This window comes from Pipistrellus hanaki, assembly GCF_964339955.1.
Source record: "Pipistrellus hanaki genome assembly, chromosome: 2".
NCBI classification, from domain to species: Eukaryota; Metazoa; Chordata; class Mammalia; order Chiroptera; family Vespertilionidae; genus Pipistrellus; species Pipistrellus hanaki.
The window spans coordinates 65,538,071-65,559,103 of record NC_140504.1 but is presented as its reverse complement, the minus strand read 5'-3'; the positions used below and the strand labels follow the sequence as shown (position 1 = coordinate 65,559,103).

General features: G+C 40.0%; 2 protein-coding genes across 2 annotated transcripts in view; both read right to left on the bottom strand.

Annotated features, from left to right (window-relative positions):
• The window catches only part of CIP2A (cellular inhibitor of PP2A), a 561,728-nt gene that overhangs the window by 450,667 nt on the left and 90,028 nt on the right, over positions 1–21,033 (bottom strand). The window lies entirely within an intron of this gene.
• Positions 1–21,033, bottom strand: part of MYH15 (myosin heavy chain 15) — a gene marked incomplete at both ends in the record, with an annotated part of 196,140 nt that overhangs the window by 169,482 nt on the left and 5,625 nt on the right. The window contains 7 exon segments of the mRNA XM_084870441.1: positions 1,894–1,997; positions 9,942–10,026; positions 10,030–10,037; positions 10,128–10,190; positions 13,323–13,409; positions 15,081–15,181; positions 19,088–19,191. Of these exon segments, the coding sequence (XP_084726567.1) occupies positions 1,894–1,997; positions 9,942–10,026; positions 10,030–10,037; positions 10,128–10,190; positions 13,323–13,409; positions 15,081–15,181; positions 19,088–19,191 (552 nt within the window).

Here is a 21,033-nt window from a genome sequence, read left to right as displayed (position 1 = left end):
TCCCTTCAAGAGATTTAGGAAGACAACAGATTTGGCTTATTTAGTTTTCTAAGTTTTAGAACTTTCCCACATGCCCTGTATCCCTCTTCTCCCTTCCAGCAATCGATCATTTACTGGCTATATAAGGTAAATTATTTTGCTTTTCACAATTATGGCAAAAAATAGCTCCATATCTGATGAGATGATTATTTCTGGGATTCCATATGTTCTCCAAACTTCATTCCAGAAATGATACATTTCAAAGGCTGCTGAAAGGAAGTTTTAAGAAAAACCATGTCACCAAAGAACTGTCCTAAGAAGCTACTCACCTGGTAAGATGTCTACCAATTTCCATCTTCTCTAGGAAGGGAGAGATTGGTACACTCTTTCCAGTGGTGAATTTGGAGTATACAGAAACAGACTATAAAAAATGTAGTCTATATTTTATATTACATTACAATCCTTACCTAGTAATTTAACTTTTAGAACCTAGCATAAAGTGAATCTGACATATAGACAGGCATTTATCTACACAGATATTCACCACAGTACAAAAGCAAAGCAAACAAATGAAAAACCTTGTGTCTAACAATAGAAGAATGGCTAAAAAAAACTACAGGACAAATGCCTGATAAAATATTAAGTACCCATGTGAATGGTTATGAAGAGTTTTTAATAACACTGAAAATGCTTATAATAGTAACTAAAAAAGTAAACTCTATATGCCATATATATATACTATGATTATGATCTTTTGATTAAAAATAAAAGAGAGCAACACCATATAGAAAATATATCCTATATAATAAAAGAGTAATATTCAAATAGATCAAACAGTAGAACAACTGAACAACCAATCAAAGCATAATATGCTAATGATATGCTAATGCCACTCAACTGCTCACCATGATGTGCAATGACCACCAGGAGGCAGTCAGTTAACTAGTCAACCAGTCACTATGACATGCACTGATCACCAGGGGCAGACAGTAGAAGGGTTGGCCAGTTGCTATGATGGGCACTGACCACCAGTGGGCAGATGCTCTGACTGGTAGGTTAGCTTGCTGCTGGGGTCCAGCCAATCGAAACTCAGTGAGATGGGCCAGGCATACCCTGGAGCCCTCCTGTGGTCCCTCCCTGGCCCAATCATCCACTCTCAGCCTGGCCTGTGCCTTCTCACAATCTGGTACCCTAGAGGAATGTTGGAGAGCCAGTTTCAGCTGGATCCCACAGGCCATTCTCCTTGGGAGTGCACCAGACTCAGGGTTCATGGCTGGTGAGCATCTCCCAATCGGGAATGATTGGTCATGAGCCCAAGGCAGCCACAGTGGGGCCTGGATGAGCAGGAGCAGCAGGTAGGAGCAGCAGGCAGCATTGAACTGTGGGTTTTGGACTGATCCTCTGCAGGCCACTCATACCTGTGCAATATATACTTTATGTAATAAAGAGGTGATATGCAAATTAATCATCATTCCAACACACAAGATGGCCACCTCCATGTGGTCAAAGATGGCTACCCCCATGTGGACACAAGATAGCCACCACAAGATGGTCTATAGAGGAGGGCAATTGTGGGTGTTCAGGCCAGCAGGGGAGGGCAGTTGGAAGGGACCAGGCCTGCAGGGGAGGGCAGCTAGGGGTGATCTATAAATAAAAATAAAAAATAGCTGTTGCCATTTAGTTGAAATATCTTTCAACTTTTTTATTTGTTCCCAAGTTACCATACATAATGTGCACTTTTACAATAAATAATTAAACTTGGGACAGCAGTCCTGGAGGGCTTTCTTACACTCTGCCTCTGAAGGGGAAGAATGGTCACTTCTCCAGGGCCCTTCAGAAAAATGGAGACTTAAGACTTTCTTTCCTTTCTCATTGTTGTTACCCAACTTTGCTTAGATAACTAACACGCCTTACACCTGTGGCTGGTAATTCTTGAGCATCATCTGAGCTCTCCATGGCAACTTCTCCATGACAGCAAAAATGGAAGTAGGAGGGCTTTTCAGACACCAGGAGTTTATCTGCAGTGAGAAAGCCACTGATTAAACAGCTTATAAACCCCATGAAGCTTTAGAAAATAATTGACCTATATTCACAGTTACTCTTACAGCTTATAGCATACTTGTAAACAAGCCAAACATAATCCATATTCAATACCCAAACCTCTGCAATCAATTTTTGACCTTTGTTAGTCAGTCTTGTGCTAATTCCTCAAAGAAGAGCAGGCAGGCCAAATCTGAAAGTAGACTCAATTGCAGCAGCTTGAATTAGTGTGAAAGAAAACAGATAATGTGTGCTGGCAAAACTTTTAAAATAGGAATTTGGCCTAGATGTGTGGTTGAGGGCAGGAGAACAAAAAATGGTTATACAATTTTAAGTATAATATAATGCTCCTGAGCTTCAAGGCTAGGAAGCAAGCAGAGCCTGGGGTCAGGGCTCAGGGAACATTGGCAGTATAATCCCATCACATCACATCCGACCTATTAGGAGGCTGAGTGTGTCTTTCAAGGAACCCATAAATCAGCTACTGTGTTCCACACTACAACTGACATGCCTAGGACTCCTGACATGATTCACTTAGTCAGGAAACACAATGCTGGCCAAAGCCAAGGCAGGCTGTCAGGAGCACATCAGCAGCTGACATGGCCAAATCACATAACCTCTTAGTGCAAAGCCCTCGCCCTCAAGGAAGTTTCTTTGAGCTGAGTTGATTTTTCTATTTACTACTCAGTGAAGTGAAGCTCTGTTCTCCTGAATCCCAAATCTCAGGAAGAAGGAAACTGAGCTACCAGGAAAATGTTCCTAGCAGCTCTATTTGGAAACAACCCAATGTAGGTCAGCAGTTCAAGTATTGTATATGCACACAATAGATCATTACTCAAAACAATTCTGAGTACAGTAAGTCAGACATAAAAGAATATGTACTGTATGAAACCATCTTATAAAACTCTAGAAAAAAATTTGTTTCCATTAAATTATTTTATTTTTGTGAAAGCTAAAAAGAAATTTACTCACTGAAATCTCAAAAAAAAAGAAAAAAAATCATGGGCATGTTCATGTTTCTTCTGCATGTCTCTTTTTTTCATAGGAATTTTCCCACACATTTAAGACCCCTAATATATATTCTTCTATAAGGTTCACTGGTGGCTTTTCTGATGACTCAAATCTGTATTTGTTTTCTGAGCTCTAAATCTAGATCTCCATTAGGTATTTTAATGCTGATAGCCATAGTAGCTCAGGGAGGTATACTGGAAGCCAAAGGGAGATTTTCAAGGAGAGACAAATCAGCAGTGTCAAACACTATCATACCCTAAAAATCAAGAAAAGTATCTTGCAGTTTAGGAATACATGTTTTTCGGATATGAAGAGGGGAAAGAGAATGGCAAAGATGTGCTTAAATCTGTATTTTGTTTCTGAGCTCCAAACCTAGACTTCCAGCTTCCCATCAGATATTTCGATGCAGATAGCCATTAGTAGCTTAGGTGGTTCCTATGTCAATGAATGTCACCACCCTACCCAGTCCAGACACCTGTTTGCCATGACATCCCTTCACCTCCTTCACAGATCAAATAGGCATCATTTTCATGTCTTTAAACTCAAAGCATTTAATTTTAGGATATGGGAAGAGGAAAAGATACAAATGTAACATAGTTCTTTCCTTCAAGGATACTGAGGAGTCACACAACTCAACAGTGCAGGAAATACTGCTGTGTTTTTAGGGTGGAGATATCTTTCATTTGGCTGACTCATTCAAAAACATTTACTTTCCAAGAATATTTTGCCAAAAACTGCCTTTTAGATAATTCTAAATTGTGACCTTTAGTTCATTTTAGTCTCATGTTTACATCTTTTTTTATTGTTTTCAATCCCAGTCATTAAGGATCAAAGGTGATATATTTGACAATGCTTCCTCTATGTTAAATACAGGAAAATAGAAGACTAGAAAGGCTTACAACTTGCCCAGAATCAGTTAATGATACATTGAATTTAGAACATAGCCTCTGGTATTTCTGTTAGACTATGCCACCCACCTTCTCAAACCTGTGTCTGTAACTTTGAGGGGATTCCCTTTCCTCCTTTGTCCTAGACAGAAGGAAGATCTTGTTCCATCCAAGCAGGCTCCTTTGGATAAGCACTGCAGAAGACAGAGAAGAGTGGAGTAGAGAACTCTAGGGCAAGGAGGAGGAAGGAGTTAAAATTTAGGAGCGGCTGGTAGTGTTACTAAGCAAGGGCTTGCTGCCACAACACACATAGAAACCAAGGCTTTTGAAGAATAAGAGGAGTATTATTTCCAAGTTGACTAGCAAGAAGACAAGAAGCAAAGCTCAAATCTGTCTTACTGATCCAGGGGTTTCAGGTGGGTTTTAAAGGCATAGTAGTAGTTTAAAGGCTCACAAGTGTTACTAGAGAGGGCTGTAAACTTTAGTTCAAGGTTTTGTTAAACAGAATAGGACCAGTTTGAGCTGGTCTACAGTTACAAATCCACCCTTTTTGTCCTTTATTCTTTATTTTGAGGGGATGGAGGGGGTGACTGCTCAAGTTACTGGCTGCTGATAAGGGGACAAATAAGTCAGGAAAAATGCAAGATAGCATAAGAAAGTAGAATACTAGAATTATACAAGCAAATATCACAACCAGGAAAATAAAACCCTTGTTTAAGTCAAAACAATAGCAACTATAATAAGAATTTAGGTTCATACGTACTGGTCTGAACTCTTGGGCATATTTTCAAGATGACCTTCTCTTCCTGGACAGGTGAAGTTTCAGGTGCCCTGCTTCTTCTGAAAAAGTAACTAAAGAGTAGTTAAAGGTTCTCAAGTGTAATTAGGGGTTGAAAAGTCCATTATTGGGTTTCCAGGCCCATTTGGTGTTAGGACCGTCGGGTCCTCCTCCTCCTTCCTGTCTGTGAAGAGAGTGCCCTTATTTGTAAGGCGGATGACTGGGTCCTGATAGACATGGGTAACCAGAAGGACTTCATAGGGTCCACTTCATTTAGGTGCTAAGTCTTGAGGACCCAATCTCCTGGGCTTACACAATGCAGGGGAACATCAGTAGGAGACATGAACAGGCATATTTAGGTATGGCAAGTAAAGTAGAGCCTAGAGACTGTGTATATTTTATGGTATCTGTTTCTTTTTGCAATATGATCCTATTTAAGATTTCAGTAATAGTCCTAAGAAAGGAACTCCTATATAACATTTCTTAGAGACTCAATTGAACCTTATTATTAAGGGGCTACTGCTCCTCTAAGCAGGGCAACTGGTAAGACCCTATACAATATAGACGGCTGTGGTTTGCTTCTTCTGTGCCACAGGTTTTGCACCTTGACATGGCCAGTGTCTGCTAGGAGCCCACTGAGGTACTATCTAAGGCTCTTCTTCACCTTTGTATCACCCATCTGTTTTTCTGTTGTTTTTGTTTGTTTGTTTGTTTGTTTTTTGGGGGGTTGTTTTTTTGTTTGTTTTGTTTTGTTTTGTTTTGCTTCTAAATCCAAATAATGCCCACACATTGCAATTGGTTGGGATATTTCCTAGGTTTATTTTGCTTTGTTTTATTTTTGTTAATCCTCACCTGCAGAGAGCGCCTGGGAAGGTACCTGAGCATTTCCTTAATTATTGTCAGCTGAATCCAGTGGCGTTGGCAGAGCCACATCCTGGAAACACACCTTGCCTCAGGCAGGCAGTCACAGAACAAAATCCCTGGATGGTTAGTAAAATTGTTATCAAGCATGAGCTCGCTGCCCCATGCACACACAAGCCAATACAATGGCACCAACTCTTGAGAAAAGAAAGATTTATTTGCAAGTCAAATACTAAGAAGACAGGAGGCAAGGTTCAAATCTTGATGATCTAGATTTGAAGGGGTTCATAAGTGTTACTCATAAGTGGTGTCAAGTTTGGTTCTGGGTCTTGTTAAATAAAATAGGACCAGTTTGAGCTGGTCCCTGGTTACAGTGGCAAGGCCCAAGTGCAATATGTACACCTCCCTCTGCACCTCCCTGCCTGCAGATGTATTTTTTCTATACGGCATTAAGCACACCTACTGGAGTGTTCTATTTCCATTTAACCAGGAGTGTGGCTGCTGCACAGGCATGAACGTTCACTGGGACAGCTATTCTCAGTCTAAAGTGGTGGCTCCAAAGACTCTGCAGACCAAACTCTGAAAGGCCTTTAACTTAAAACACCTTCCTCACCAGGCCGTATACAATTTTATTTTCAAGGAGCAAAGAATTTTAATTGGGTTGAGAATTGAGGTTATCTCAAAGGAGTATCATGTAAACAGGAATTCTTTTAATTAAGTTCACTTTTACCAAGAGAAATGGCCCTGAGGAAACAACAACAAAAAGTAAAGCACTTAGATGAGACAATATTAGGACCAGAGAGACTGTCTAGGCCAGTAAGGCTCCCCACCACCTCCACCAGAGATTGTTGACTGGACAATGGGCATGTGAAGGACAGAGAGCTGGCCAGGAGGGGCGATGTGGTAGCAGAAAAAAGAGGGATGAGAGAATGCTAAGTAAAAACCAATTGCTTCTCAATTTCAAAAAAGCGCAGGTGTCAACCTTTGCTCAGGTTCATTTCTAGAGGCCACTCCAGGGGGAGGTGAGAAGAGCCTTTACTGTAAAAGTGGGTACTGTATCATGCCAGGCTTTGTTTTACATGGTATCCTACACCCAATTCTGCTTTCTGCAAGGCTGAATGTTCTCCAAGACTCAGCTGTGTTCATTGTGAAAGAAGCAAAGCCAGTATTGGGCTGAGAAAAATTCTGCAGCCAGTGCCTCTGTGCCATGCCCCACCCCCATCACCTGTTCCTCAGATGTACATGTGCAGCTGCAGGGACTGTGCACTGCCCAGCCTCAGAGGGGACCATTCCCATAGTCTGAAGCTTGAATAGCATTCTTTGGAGTCAATGCACATCTGCACAACCAACAGATCCTGGGCCCCACCAGAGGCCAATGGAGAGAAAGTGAGTCAAGGTAGACTAACTCAAGAGACACCTCGTGAGTCAAAAGGAGGCAACTGAACATACTCCAGAATGAAAGGTCCAGATGCTGACAGTTTCATTCCCCAGAGGCATCCAGGCCACAGGAGACAGGCTCAGGTGCACCTCTTGGCAGGTTGCCAACAATGCAGAGCACTGGGCAGTGTCAAGGGTTCCAAGAGGCAAAGATATGCTTCCTGACCTCTCCTCCTGAAGTTCACACACTCTGTTGAATAATCAAAATGGGTATAATGAATAAAGAGAAAGAAAATAAAGATAAAAAGGCAGATAGGTGCAGGACCAATCTCTCCAGATGACAGATTTCAAGGAGCCATGTCCGAGGGGACTGAGGGAGCGGCTTTAGCCAAAGCTGGAAAAGAGGTCAGCCTTAAGTGACAGGAAAGGACAGAGGAGATGTTCAAGCCATGTGCAAGCAGACTAGGAGGGGGTTGGTTCTAGGGTAACTCGTGACCCCATTTCCTCAGCTTCTTCAGTGGGTGGCCAGCCTCTCTGCTGTGATTTTACGTACCTGATTCTTTTGTAGTGCACAAATGCTCTTATTTTAGGAAATTTTGGACTTAACCCTCACACTGCTAATATATGCCCTCTTGTATCAATCCTCAGGTCACTCTGAAGTGTTTCTTTGGCAAACATGAATAGAAGCAGTTCCAAGTTTTAAAATTTCCCAAATGACAATTCATGTCAAAACAGGTGAATGGACATTCTCTAATTCGGACCAGCAGATGTCAGTCTTTGTGCAGTAATCAGTCCAACAGCCCCCAGAGACTGAGCAAGATAAATGAATTCAGGGTAAGTATAAATTTGTTAAGGCAGCCCAGGCTTCAGAGAGTTCTATTAGTAAACAGAGATACTCAAAAAAAAAAAATCCTTACAGTCACTGCTGGTACCACAATGGACCCAATGTGTCAGATGTCCTGCACAGCATAGACATTTGTATCAAGAATATTAGATTTGCAACTGCTAAGAAAACCAAAAAGTTTGTTCAGGGTTTAGGTGGAAGGAGGGTGGGAAGAAGAGCTGCTATTTTCATATCACTAATTACACCCACAATGATAATAATTGTCCAGATTGCAGAGCTTTCACCCATCTGACGAGGGCACTTGAGTGGAAGACCACATAGTAAGAACACGGCCAGATTTATGCCATGCGAATCTAAGCATAATGGGCTGGGGAATTGTCCCCCATCAGTTTACACACTGGATCTTTCATTTCATCCTATACCCACTCCTATGAGAACGCTGTTGTCCTCAGTAGCTTACATCATATGCAATACCTTTGAAGTCCAATAGTTTGTCATTCTCCCCTTCCAATGACTCCCTGCAAGGTGCTGTGTGCCTGGATCCCACCTATGTAGCCTTACATTACCCTCTCCTCTCCACCACCCACAATGGCCATTTTCCTATTCCAAGAATAAACCAAATGCATTCTGCCTCAATGTTTTTACACTCCCTGTTCCCTCATCCTGGGACTCTATTCCTAAAAATCTTTGCCTACTTGCTCCCTCACCCATCCAGGTATCTGGAAAAACATTGCCTCCTCAGAAAGATTGTGCCTGACCATTGTATCTCAATATAACCACCCACTATCCTACCAAATGCCAGTTTACTCTGTCCTCTCACCCTACTTTAGAACTACTATTCTCTGAAATTAATGTATTAATTAATTTGCTTGTTGCCTATCTTCCACACTAGAATATAAACTTATAAAGGCAGGAAACTATCTATCTTGTTTACTTTTCTGTCTCCCATGCTTAAAAAGTATTGCCTATTGCACCCATATCTGTCTCACAATAAATATTTGTTGAAGGAATATTGGAAATTCATTCTTTTATCTCACAAATTGCTCTTCTATTTTTGTTCATGGCACTCCTTTTCCTAGTCAAATTTAAAAACTTGAGAGTATTTTGGGTGAAACCGGTTTGGCTCAGTGGTAGAGAGTCGGTCTGCAGACTGAAAGGTCCCAGGTTCGATTTCGGTCAGGGCCATGTACATTGGTTGCGGACACATCCCCCATAGAGGGTGTGCAGGAGGCAGCTGGTCGATGTTTCTCTCTCATCGATGTTTCTAGCTCTCTATCTCTCTCCCTTCCTCTCTGTAAAAAAATCAATAAAATATATTTTTTAAAAAAACAACTTGGGAGTATTTTGATTCATAACTATCCCTCATTCTTAGTACCTTCAGTCATTAGACACTACCTTAGACAACTGTCTCATCATCTCATACCAGGATTATTGCAATCAATTTCCTCTAGTGTTTCTACCTCCAATCCATCCAGCCTTTCATACCAGCTTCACTGTCATTGCTTTCAACATATCATGACCTCCTATTACCCTATTCCACCCCACAACAAACATACACACAGACATACATGCTCACACACCCTCCCTACAACATGAGTTCAGAAACCAACAGAATAAAATCTCCACTATTGCTCTAAGTAAATCCTTTCCCCAGTTAACCTTATCTCTGTTACCTGATTTTGCCTTGCCTCATCCTGACACTGTGCATACTCATTACTCTGATTAAGTCTCCTTCCTATTCTTCATACCCCAACCCAAATCTTCTTTATAAAACTTCCATTGACCACTACACACTATGATAATGTCTTCTACCTCTTGCCTTTTGTCTATAATACTCAACTGGTTCTAATTATTTAAGGGTTTAAAGTAATGCTTTTTACACACACACACACACACACACACACACACACACACACACATTCATTTAACTTTACCCACCTCCAAGCACTACCAAATTGAAAGAAAAAAAAAAAGTTCTACCATACTTTCTACCCATATAAAGTTATACAGCATAGGTTCTATAATTGGTTCAATTCCCTAAATTTGGGGATGAATAAACTAAGTTATAAAGAGGCTAAGAGACTCTGGCTAAACAGAACTTTGCCAGGTCTGACTTCCATCTCTGGGTTTAGAATGATCCTCAGCTCCAGAATAATAGACTTACCAAGATGTTCTCTTTTTCCGGACAAAATCTGATAGAATACATGGTAGATCCTCTCTCCAGGCTGCTGAAAAATCAACCAGGACTGTTAAAACAAATCTTCAAGATAAGAAATGGACAAAGACACATATTTAAGTGATCTTACAACACTGAGAAGAAAAGTGACCGGACAGCCTGATGTTCACTTACAGATGTCGATGTCTGCAGATGACAGCTGGCCTCTGGCACAAAAGTGCATCCTGATGAATTTGCCTTAGGTGGACACAGAACACAATCTCCTTTTGAAACAGCCCAAACAGTTATGGGGGAACTACTTCCCTAAAAGTTACCCAAAAAAATAATACAGGCAACATGGTTCTGAGATAGCACCAGCCAATGCCAGGAACTGCAGTGGTGTTGGATTCTAGTCTTAAATCTATTGATTGCCAACTGTATGTTCTATGTGCATTACTGAATCTCTTTGGTAGCAAAGTTCTTTTCTAAAAATGGAAAAAATAATATCTGCTTAGAAAATTCTTTCATTTATTCTACAAACATTCATTGAGTATCTACTATAATGCAGGAAACCTGCTAGTCACTAGCGATGCCACATTAGAAAAATAGATGTAGTTAGTACTCTTCTAGATTCTTAGTGTTAATAGCTAATGCAAGAGCTCTAATTAGAAACATTGGGTATGTCTTAAAATAATGTTTTAAGTGGGTTGTGCTGGAGTTTAGTGAGGAAAAGAAAAGGGGTCAAAAAACATAGTCTGAGAGATAGATAAGCACTGGGCACCATACCATGAAAACCACGGGGGCCCAGAAAGAAGTAGGGTGTTAGTGTACATGTGCTTGGGATACAAAGGGAGGTTTTAAGCAGAGAAGTGACACATGATCTATGTTTTCAAAACACTCCTTTGGCAAAAATACTAGATGGGACTCACTTACTTCTCAATGAAAAGCTACTGACAGGATCTAGTGGGCCAGAAAGCCTTCTGGAAGTGACAGAGCCTGTGTCAGAGTGCCCAGTTCAGTGAAGGAGGCCAGCCAGTGGCATCTAGGTCCTGCAGGGTGACAATGTTGGTCTGCCTGTACAAGGAAGGGTCACAACCTGGGAAAGGAAGGAGAGTGGCTGCTGAGAGGGGGACTGAGCCAGTAAGTTAAAAAATGTAGGAAAATGGGACACACACACACACAACACAACACATACATGATGCACATATATGCATATGTACATTTACACATATGTATAAATATGCATACATAATATAACTTTTAAAAATTTAACCTAGATTTTTAAATTTTTTGAATCCACTTTTCTCTCTTCCCTTCTTCTGTCTTTCCTCCCTTCCTTGAATTCACCTATCTTTATTATTATTCTCTACTTCCTTTTTTTCTAGTCTTTCAACATTTTTCTTGTGTATTTTTTTCCCATGGATTTCTTACTTTCTTATTTATCTTTCCACTTGATAGTCTTTCCTTTTTTCCTTTTCATATTCTTTTCTTTCTCTTACTCTTCTCTTTTAACTTCCTTTTTTATCTCCTCTTTTTTTTTCCTTCTCTCTTTTCCCTCCAGGTTTCTTCCTTTCACATATCAGCAGAAAATATCTTCATATTCTAACAAATCCCAAATCTAGTAGATGTTTTATGAACCAGTATTACCACCTGCTATGCAGCCAGACATTGCAAGTAGACGTAGACATAAGGCCTTGGGTAGAAGCTAGCCAAGTCAGCAGGAGGCTATTATTTAAATATGCCCAGATACTCAAACAAGAAGCCTTCTGCAAAATTTTTTTGTACATTACATATTTGCTCCCTCCACATTCTTGGCATAAAATGAATTTGTGAAATTAGCTTTTGAAATCCAAATCCTTCCTCTATTATGTGACTGCTAATTATAAAAAGCTACTTAATAAATACAGGGTGTCCAAAAAAAGTGCACACATTTTTTAAATACCGTCTATTTTATTAATTTCAGAGAGGAAGGGAGAGAGAGGTAGAAACATCAATGATGAGAGGGAATCATTGATCAGCTGCTTCCTATACACCCCCTACTGGGGATCAAGCCTGCATGTGCCCTTGACTGGAATCAAACCCAGGACCCTTCAGTTCTCAGGCCAATGCTCTACCCACTGAGACAAACCTGGTAGAGCTGTGTACACATTTTAATAGCTGATAGCTCAATTGATGTTTCTTTCTTTTTAGATTCAACTCATTGTGCCTTTATAATTAGTCAAAGTAGTATGCATTTTTGGGACACAGAGTATTTTCTCCCAATTAAAAAAAAATGCTCAATGAAAAATGTGCAGGGGTAGAGGTGCAATAGCCAGGAATAGAAATAATAATTATAATAAGTAAATTAGAAAGTGCTTATTAAATTTATTTGTTATAAAAAATATAGAAACTATGAAGGAGAAAGGACTTTCAAATATATAAAATATGGTAAAATATAAACCATTTTTTTTAGAATTTGCTGGATAAGCTTCCTAAGAGAACACTGCTCAGAGTACTCTTGATATTCAAGGCCAATCTGAGCATGAGAACCTTAGTCAGGATGTTCATTCAAGACAGGTACAAGGACACAGCAGTTTCACTGTATGCACTGGGCAGACATGCCTTTCTGTAGCCCAAAAACTGATGTCATTACCTGGTAAAAAGCCTCTTTTGTGTAAGTTAGTATAAAATATGTTACTGAGCAGCCAGTAAGTGGCTACTATTATGTGAGGCTGCCTGGTTGGACTACTATGTGTAATGGCTCCTAGTTTTCTGAGATGGCTTTTATGCTGTGTGTACAGCAGCTGCTTAGTTGGACTACTATGTTCATAGAGCTCCTATGTTGAAGGCTACTGTGTAGGAAAGATATAATGTTAACTAGCCTGTGTGCACCTACTTTGTGGGACTTTACTTTGAAGCACTACTTTATCTGATGGCTCCTTGTTAGCAATGGCTACTTGAGCTACAATAAAGACTCTCTCATATATTATATCTACGACTTCTCATGAATTCTCAGCCAAGGAGATCCAGTTCCTGGCAGAGGGACTCAGACCTAACAGTTGGCATAGTGGAGCAGGATTCAAGGAGTGAGTACTCCAACAATTGGCACAGTGAGCAGGGTCAAGGAGAAACTTACTCTATTGGGAATGGGAAGGAATTTGAAACTATTAAAATAAACATTTTCTTCCTGAAAATGACAAAATAGTAGGAGCTTCTACGGTTTCTATTTAGTTTTAATTGTCTTAATGATAATACTGGGTAGATTTTTGGGGGAACCTAATGTTATAAACTTTAATCAAAGGACCTTCTTTAATGTGGTAGAAATTTTCCTCATGCCTATGTGCTCAGACATGAATTTTACCACTTGCTTTAAAATTAAAGACTCTTATATACTGCTCTTATATATGTTACTTACAAAATGAGAGTATTTGTCATTTCTCAAGGTTTTGGCATTTCCAAATGCTTCCAAGATAGGGTTCACTTGTTTGATTTGATCTTCTAAAGTCCCGAGATACAGGTAAGAGAAGTACAGGTGATGAAGCCTTTAGCAGAATTCTGTCATGTGGCAAGCCCTCCATTCCCAGGCCAATTTTCATCTTGGCTTTGATAGCAAGGATCAAAGATGCTTCCAAATTTGGTGATGAAATGTTATTTTAGAAAGGGAACTCAGAAAAAATAGATGGATGAAGAGTCCGACAATATAAAATGCCCTTATGACTATATGTGAGAGCTCATTTATCGGCAATGCTTCTCTTTTGGTTGGTATTGGCCCGAGTAGGAAACAAAAATGGATATTTTATAGAATGAACAACAAATACCATGGCCTAATTTTAAACTTCATTTCATATATTTCCCCATTTTGTTAATCTCCCTCTCTTCTCAACTATTCCTCATGCCTGCCATTTTCTTCTAAAATGGCATTATTAAATTATATGTTTCTTGGCTACCATTTCTACATAATCTAGAAGTCCATGTCAGGCAAAGATTTATAATGGTATTGACCTTGAATTTTAATCATGTGTGCTCTGGCTGAAGGACCAAAGCAGGACATCTACACAGAGCAAGTCTGAATGACCACTCAGCACCCTAATTGCAATGGATTTTGTCTTTAAGTCTCAAAAGCCTATTTTATGGTGTCATATTATATTCAAAAATTTATAGGTTTGAAAATACTATATACCTTGTAAAATATCATGGGTGCATTATCCTTTAAATAAGTAAAAGGACTATATGAGCAAAGGTTTTTATAAAAATGTTTGTAAGGTGCAATGGCTACATCAAACAAATAAACGCATGCCAAACAACCTAAAATGCATGCAAAAATGAAGTTATATATAATAGAGTCCAATGACACCTAAAGAAGTCAATCAAATTCAGGAATTCACTGATTGGAAAAGAAACTTTTCATGGTTCAAAAACTGGACCAGATTTGTTATTTTGATATACTTCTTAATTTGTAAAAACAGGATTGAATTTAAAAAGCAAAATAACAATGTCAGACAGAAAGATGTGAGGCTCTAATAGCTCAATAACTCATTGATTTTGAGATCCACTCAGTATTATCTAATTTTGTTTTGCATACCAACTCTTGTGACCTAGTTATCCTCAAATTATTATAAAGCCCATAAACTTGTTAATGAAGCTAAACAAAATAAGCAAAATGAAAAATCACCAAGGATACAGATAATTAAATAGAGAAATAAAGTTTTTCAGAACCCAAAATGTGATTAGGTTGAGGGGATATTCATCAGATGTTAGAGTTAATCCAGATGTTAGTGGCAAAAAAAAGCAGACTTTCGTTGGCACATATTTCTGAGTCTGATTGTTCACTAGAACTAAAGGAATTCATAAGTATCAAAAGTGGCCATTCAAGGCACTAATTAATGATCCTAGCACTTACGGAATGTGGTTTAGATCTTAAGTGCCTAATTTTCAGAGGGTCCAATCAACAAAGCAAATTATGCAATTTTATGTTTGGGGGGTTATTGGTTCGGAGCCATTAATGATTCTCTCAAGAGGCAAAGACAAATGGGAAAAATGACTTTTCCATAGTTGTCTAACTGTTCTTTGGTTCTTTCCCCCCTTCTTTTTCCCTATAAGTAGACATGGCACAGCTTCTGTGATCAGTGGGTAGGGCCACTTCACCTTTCTGCCAAATTATGTAAATACTTACCAGCTTTTCCTTAGATTCACTCATGGTTGCTATGGTGGCAAAATACCGGATAATGTGTTTTGTGTTCACAGTTTTTCCAGCACCAGATTCTCCTCTACTACAGGAAATTCAGTGATGCAGTTAACTGGTTCAGATTAAAAATGCAATAAAAGTTAAACAATTTCAACCACATAGGTAAGGTAAGAAGGGAAAGTTTTATGGAAAATTGGAACTTAAGTGGGAACTTGAAGGAGATGTCGACACTTAATTTGTTGGGAGAACAGGAAGGACATTTTAGGCTGGGAAAACATCACTAGCAAAAATCTGGAAAGATCAAAGACATTTATAAAAACAAGAAGCCTATTCCTCATAGTCCTGTTAACAAAAAAACTCGAGTGCCTCTACTACCTAGAGATGGGTTTTTGCATTACCAGCTGTTTCAGAGATTTTCATATATTGAGGCTACCAGTTGGCCAGACCCAACCATCTTCTTCAGAAGAGGGCATACCAGTCACTTCACCAGGCGGCTTCAGACTTCCCATTAACCTTTGGTAACCAGCTAACTTTGTAATGTGGGAATAACACAATGATAAATTTACAGCCTCACCAACCCAAAGTGTCACGGGATCAAAGTCTGCCTTTCCCCAAGTGAAATTTAAGAACATATCCTCTCTACAAAGCGCTGAACTCTATCTTCCCTTTCAGCTCTAAGATTCTGGGATGCTATTACTTTTCTTGGCAAGAGCTAAAGCCAATGGGGACTTCAATACATGAGGCGCATCACCATTGCATAGGAAGACTGGGGACTGGAGCGCTTCACTGCCCAATGAGTCTCAGCCTGTCTGCTCTGACACCAGTAACAGTTCACCTGGCCAGTGCATGCTCTTCCCATCAAAACTAACGTACAAAACTGTTGGCCCAGAAAGGAACTCACTACAGACTGATTCATTTGCCTCTCAGCATAACCATATGTCTTGTCTCAGTTTCGGTTCTTATAAGGGAATTCTTTGTATCACATGATCTAACGCATCTAGGGGAAATAATGAACAACATAAATTTTTTAACAGAAACAGACCCAGAGACAGAGAAGCAGCGATCAGACTGTCAAACCTCAGAGGGAAGGTAGGAGAGGGTGGATGCAAGGGGGAGAGATCAACCAAAGGACTTGTATGCATGCATATAAGCCTAGCCAGTGGTCATGAACAACGGGGGCATATGTGGGAAGGGGTTTGGGATGGGAATTGGGTGATGAGGACAATTATGTGATATCATAATCAATAAAGAGTTTTTTAAAAAAAAAAAAAACTAACATACAACATGGTATCATTGAATGCTTTCCTTTCGTCCTCTTTCCTCCAAGCCTCACCATCTTTTGGCTCCTACTACTTAATATATCTTGGCCGGCCCCAATCAGGCTGCCATAGCAGCAGGTTATCTGTTCCTCAGTCATCGCATTGGAATTTTATAGTCTCTCTGCCTAATTAGCCGGTCCAGACCTTTGTGAAAATGATTAATTGGATAGGAGCTGTCTCTATCAAGAATATGATTAAAGCCAGTGTGTGCACTGTGGGCTCTCAGGGATTTCCTAAATGATGGAAGCAGCCTGGCTGGCACCCCATGTGGAGTCATTTCCTGAGTACGGTATTCCTTCCCAGCACATATTCCCTTTCTAAAGTGCAAACAGTTCATAGACAGCTAATGTGTGTTTTATTCTCAGTGAAATGGAGGTGTCTGTTTCCAGTGGAACTCCCACTGCTGGCCAAGAGGAAAAGGCAAGGCAAACACGTGAAGACTCCAGACTGATTCTCTCAATCTGAAAAACAGGAGAAAATGTCAGAACATCCTTTTGCCAGAGCTTCTATGTATTGGCATAAAGTTAGTAAAAATTTCCTTGGTTGCAATTTGAAGTCAGATACAAGGATATGGTTGTGTGTGTATGGGGGCGGGGGGGGGGGGAGGAGGGGGAGAGAGAGACAGGGGAGGCCATTTAAATAGTACAGAGTAAAACATTTTTTTTTCCTGCCCTTACGTATATCAGTCATAAGAACATATAAATTCTAGGCCTATTTTCCTGTTCCAAATACAAACGGCAACTGACTAATGGTTGACATGTTTAAGCCTCTTAAGAAGCATGGTGTAATAATAGCTGCTTTACGCCAGGAACTCTGGCAGGCCATCTACAGGGGGCTCACTCTGGGCCAGCCTCTGGGCCGAGCATTTTCAATGCTTTATCTCACTTAATTTGATGTGTGAGCTAATCGTCCTCAGAACCCTAGGAGGTAGGCTTTATTTGCCCACGTTTCATCCAGAAGGAAAAGGAGGCTTCAAGTGATTTAGGTAGCTGTAAAGGCCATGCTCTGCTCACAATGCCTGCACGTCTCTCAGTGACACTGAAAAGTGGATCAGATATTTTTACCTTCCATTTTGTAGGGCAGCCACTTACTGTGAAACATATCCTGAAAGGCGTTCTCGGCAACACCGAGGATGTGAGGGGTCTCTCTGATCACCTCAGCCCTTTGTAGGCAGCCACCACCACTTCTTTCTGATGCACTGGAAGCCATTTGTGGGGCTTATGCTCACACAGAAGAGACCAGAATAGGTCTGAGGGAAGTTCAGACAAGATTTCAGAAAACAGGTTAGAAATACTTCCAGGCTTCTCAGCTTTTTCACTGTCAGGTAGCATTTGTTTGAATATTTACTTGTAAAAATACTGAAAGGAGAGAGCTCGTGGGTTCTCCCAGAGAAGGGAGTCCTAACAGGTAGAGGCAGAGGCAGAGGCAGAGGCAGAACCAGGTTAGAGTGATAGCAGGCACTGGGATCACCTCTTCCCCAGGGACAGTCTAACTGCTAACATGTCTGACACAAACACCTTTGGGACAGAGAAGATGCTAACAAACAGCTGGTCTGCAGATTTTGCAGGCATTTGAAGCCAGAAGGAATCTGGCCTCAGAAAGATTAGGAACCTGATGTTTAAGGCATTGAAAGGAAGTCATGGGAGTCACTCTGTCACTGTAATGGTTGTGGCCACAAAAGATATGCCCATGTCCTAATCCCAGGACCTATGAATATGATCTTATTTGGAAAAAGTATCTTAGCATATGTAATTAAGTTAAGGGTTTCAAGATGATATCTGGGTGAGCCTTAAATCCAGTGGCTGGTGCCCTTATAAGGATAGAGGAGAAGGCGACGTGAAGATGGAGCCAGAGATTGGAGTGATATGACCACAAGGAATGCCAATAGCCACCAGAAACAGAAAGAGACAAGAAATGATTCTCAGCTAAAGGCTCTGGGGGGTAGTGACTCTGCTGATTTGATTTTGGACTTTGGCCTCTAGAACGGTGACAGAATGAATTTCTGTTGTTTTGAGCCTCTCAGTTTGTGGTAATTTTGTTACAGCATCCCAGGGAAACTAATGCAGTTACACAATAAGTCAACCAGCCAAGGAGCAAGCTGGCTACATGTCAAAGCTTCTATAGTAATGGATCCCAAATGTCATCACTGTAACCTAATCTGCTCTGCACTGCTTCTGCTGAGTAGGTGCTAAGTAAATAAAAAAATCTCAGCAACCAACCATCTTCAATTTAACGATGGGAAAAAAACACACCCCATAACATTCCACTTATTGAGCACTTACTAGGTATTAGGCACTGAACTACATTATTTTACTAAATTCTCTAAGCTACCCTGGAGTGACAGGCATTATTATACCACTTTACTGTAACAGTGACTTCAAGAAGATGAGAAACTTCACCAGTAAGTGACAGAGCTGGCATTTGGACACTGGTCTATCAGCTCTAAGCCTCATGCTTTTACTTCAGCTCTACAACTTCTGGGAAGGGATATTAACACCAACAAAATAAAAGTGGGGCATTCCTCAAGGATTATCTCCATGCTACTATGCTTAAATTTGATATCATTTTCACCTAAGAGAGGACTGGGACATTGCCAATATGAGTGCCAATATAATACATATTTAAGCAATAAAGCATATTTAGGAATGTAGATCACTCAGTGGCCATGGTACCCCTTCAAGGTATGTAGCACATCAGCTTCTCTGAGGTGAGTCAGCATGGCCATGTCTTCAACCATGTTGAACTGTGGAGGATTCATCTGCTGAACTTCCTCCTCCTTAATATCCAGATTCCGCAGAGAGAAAAAATTAAGATATATTTTCCTATTTTTTTCTATGCTTGTTTATTTTGCCATATGGAGCAAAGAATTTTCTAGTCAAGAAAAAGATGGGGCCAGAAGAAGTTAAACCAACTTTAATGGAAGAAACAGCTGCTCCTCTTGCCCATGCTTTTTTTCTTGCCCAAAGAGGAAGTTTAAGAAAGTATTTTTGTTGAATCCAAATGGTCTAAATTGCATTTCCCTAATCCGACAGCTCCTCACCAACTCTGATTGCCTCTGAGGGGACACAAATCATAGTATGTATGATTTGTCGCCTCAAAATGTCCCAACATGTTAGTAGCCTGGAGGTTTAGAAAGAAACAAGGAGGAAGACTCACCCTTTCAGACTTAATTCAAGATGTATCTATCCTCTTTCCCATACCTTCCCCAACACACACACCCCAGTTTGTTTTTGTAAAGTCTTTTACCAAATATACAGTATATATCCAAATATATCTGGAAAGTGTGTTCAGAACAGGCAACCCTCTCATCTGGAGGCCTAATATAATTAATTGAGTTAGACAACACACAGATTAGGAGAAAATATCTGCAACTCATATATCTGATAAGGGACTTGTGTCCAGAATATATAAAGAATTATTCCAACCCAATAATAAAAAAGCAACAAGCTATTTAAAATGGGCTAAGGGCTTGAATAGACATTTCTGTAAAGAAGATACACAAATGGCCTCTAAGGATGTGAAAAGATGCAACATTATTCCTTAGAAAATACAAATAAAATCACATTAAAATACTACTTCACACCCATTAGAAAGGCTATAATAAAAAGTAGATCATAACATGTGTTGGTGAAGATGTAGAGAAATTACAACACTTACATATGCTGGTGGGAATGTAAAATGATGCAGCTGCTTTGGAAAACAGTTTGGCGGTTCCCCATAAAGTTAAACATAGAAGTTACCATATGACCCAGCAGTTCACTCCTAGGCAAATATCAAAGAGAAATTACAGTATAAAAACTTGCACATGCATTTCATGGCAATATAATAGCCAAAACAGACTCAAATGTCCATTAACTGATGAATGAATAAACAAAATGTGGTATATTCATACTATGGAATTTTATTCAGCTATAAAAAGGAATGAAACACTGATACATGCTACAACATGAATGAACCTCAAAACCATTATACTAAGTGGGGGGAAAAAAGCTAGACACAAATGATAATATGTTGTATGATCATTTTTCTCTTAAATACCAAAATAGGCAAGGGAGAGAAAAGTAAATCAGTGGGTGCCTACGGTAATTGAGGGGAGGCAATTACTGCTAATGGCGATAAGATTTCTTTGGGGTATGATGAAAATATTCTAAAGTTAGATTATGGTGATGTTTGCATGATTCTTTAAATATTCTAGAAACTTTAAAGAGGTGAATTACACCAAGTTGCCAGATAATTACAATCTCAGAATGCATAATAATCTGGCCACTCAGTGTATATTCTATATAATAAAAGGCTAATATGCAAATTGTCCCTTCAACCAGGAGTTCAACCAGCAAGCAGGCTAGCCAAACCCCCATGTCCCCTCCCCTTGGCCAGGCTGGATGGACCCCTCCCATACATGAATACTTAAAGATGAATGAAATTTCCTAAGGTTATCAGTGGTATCTCCTACCACAGGTTCTTAATTACATTATTAAAGAAAATATTATTGTTGAAACCGCTTTGGCTAAGTGAATAGAGCATTGGCCTGCGGACTAAAGAGTCCTAGGTTCGATTCCAGTCAAGGGCATGTACCTTGGTTGTGATCACATCCCCAGGAAGGGGTGTGCAGGAGGCA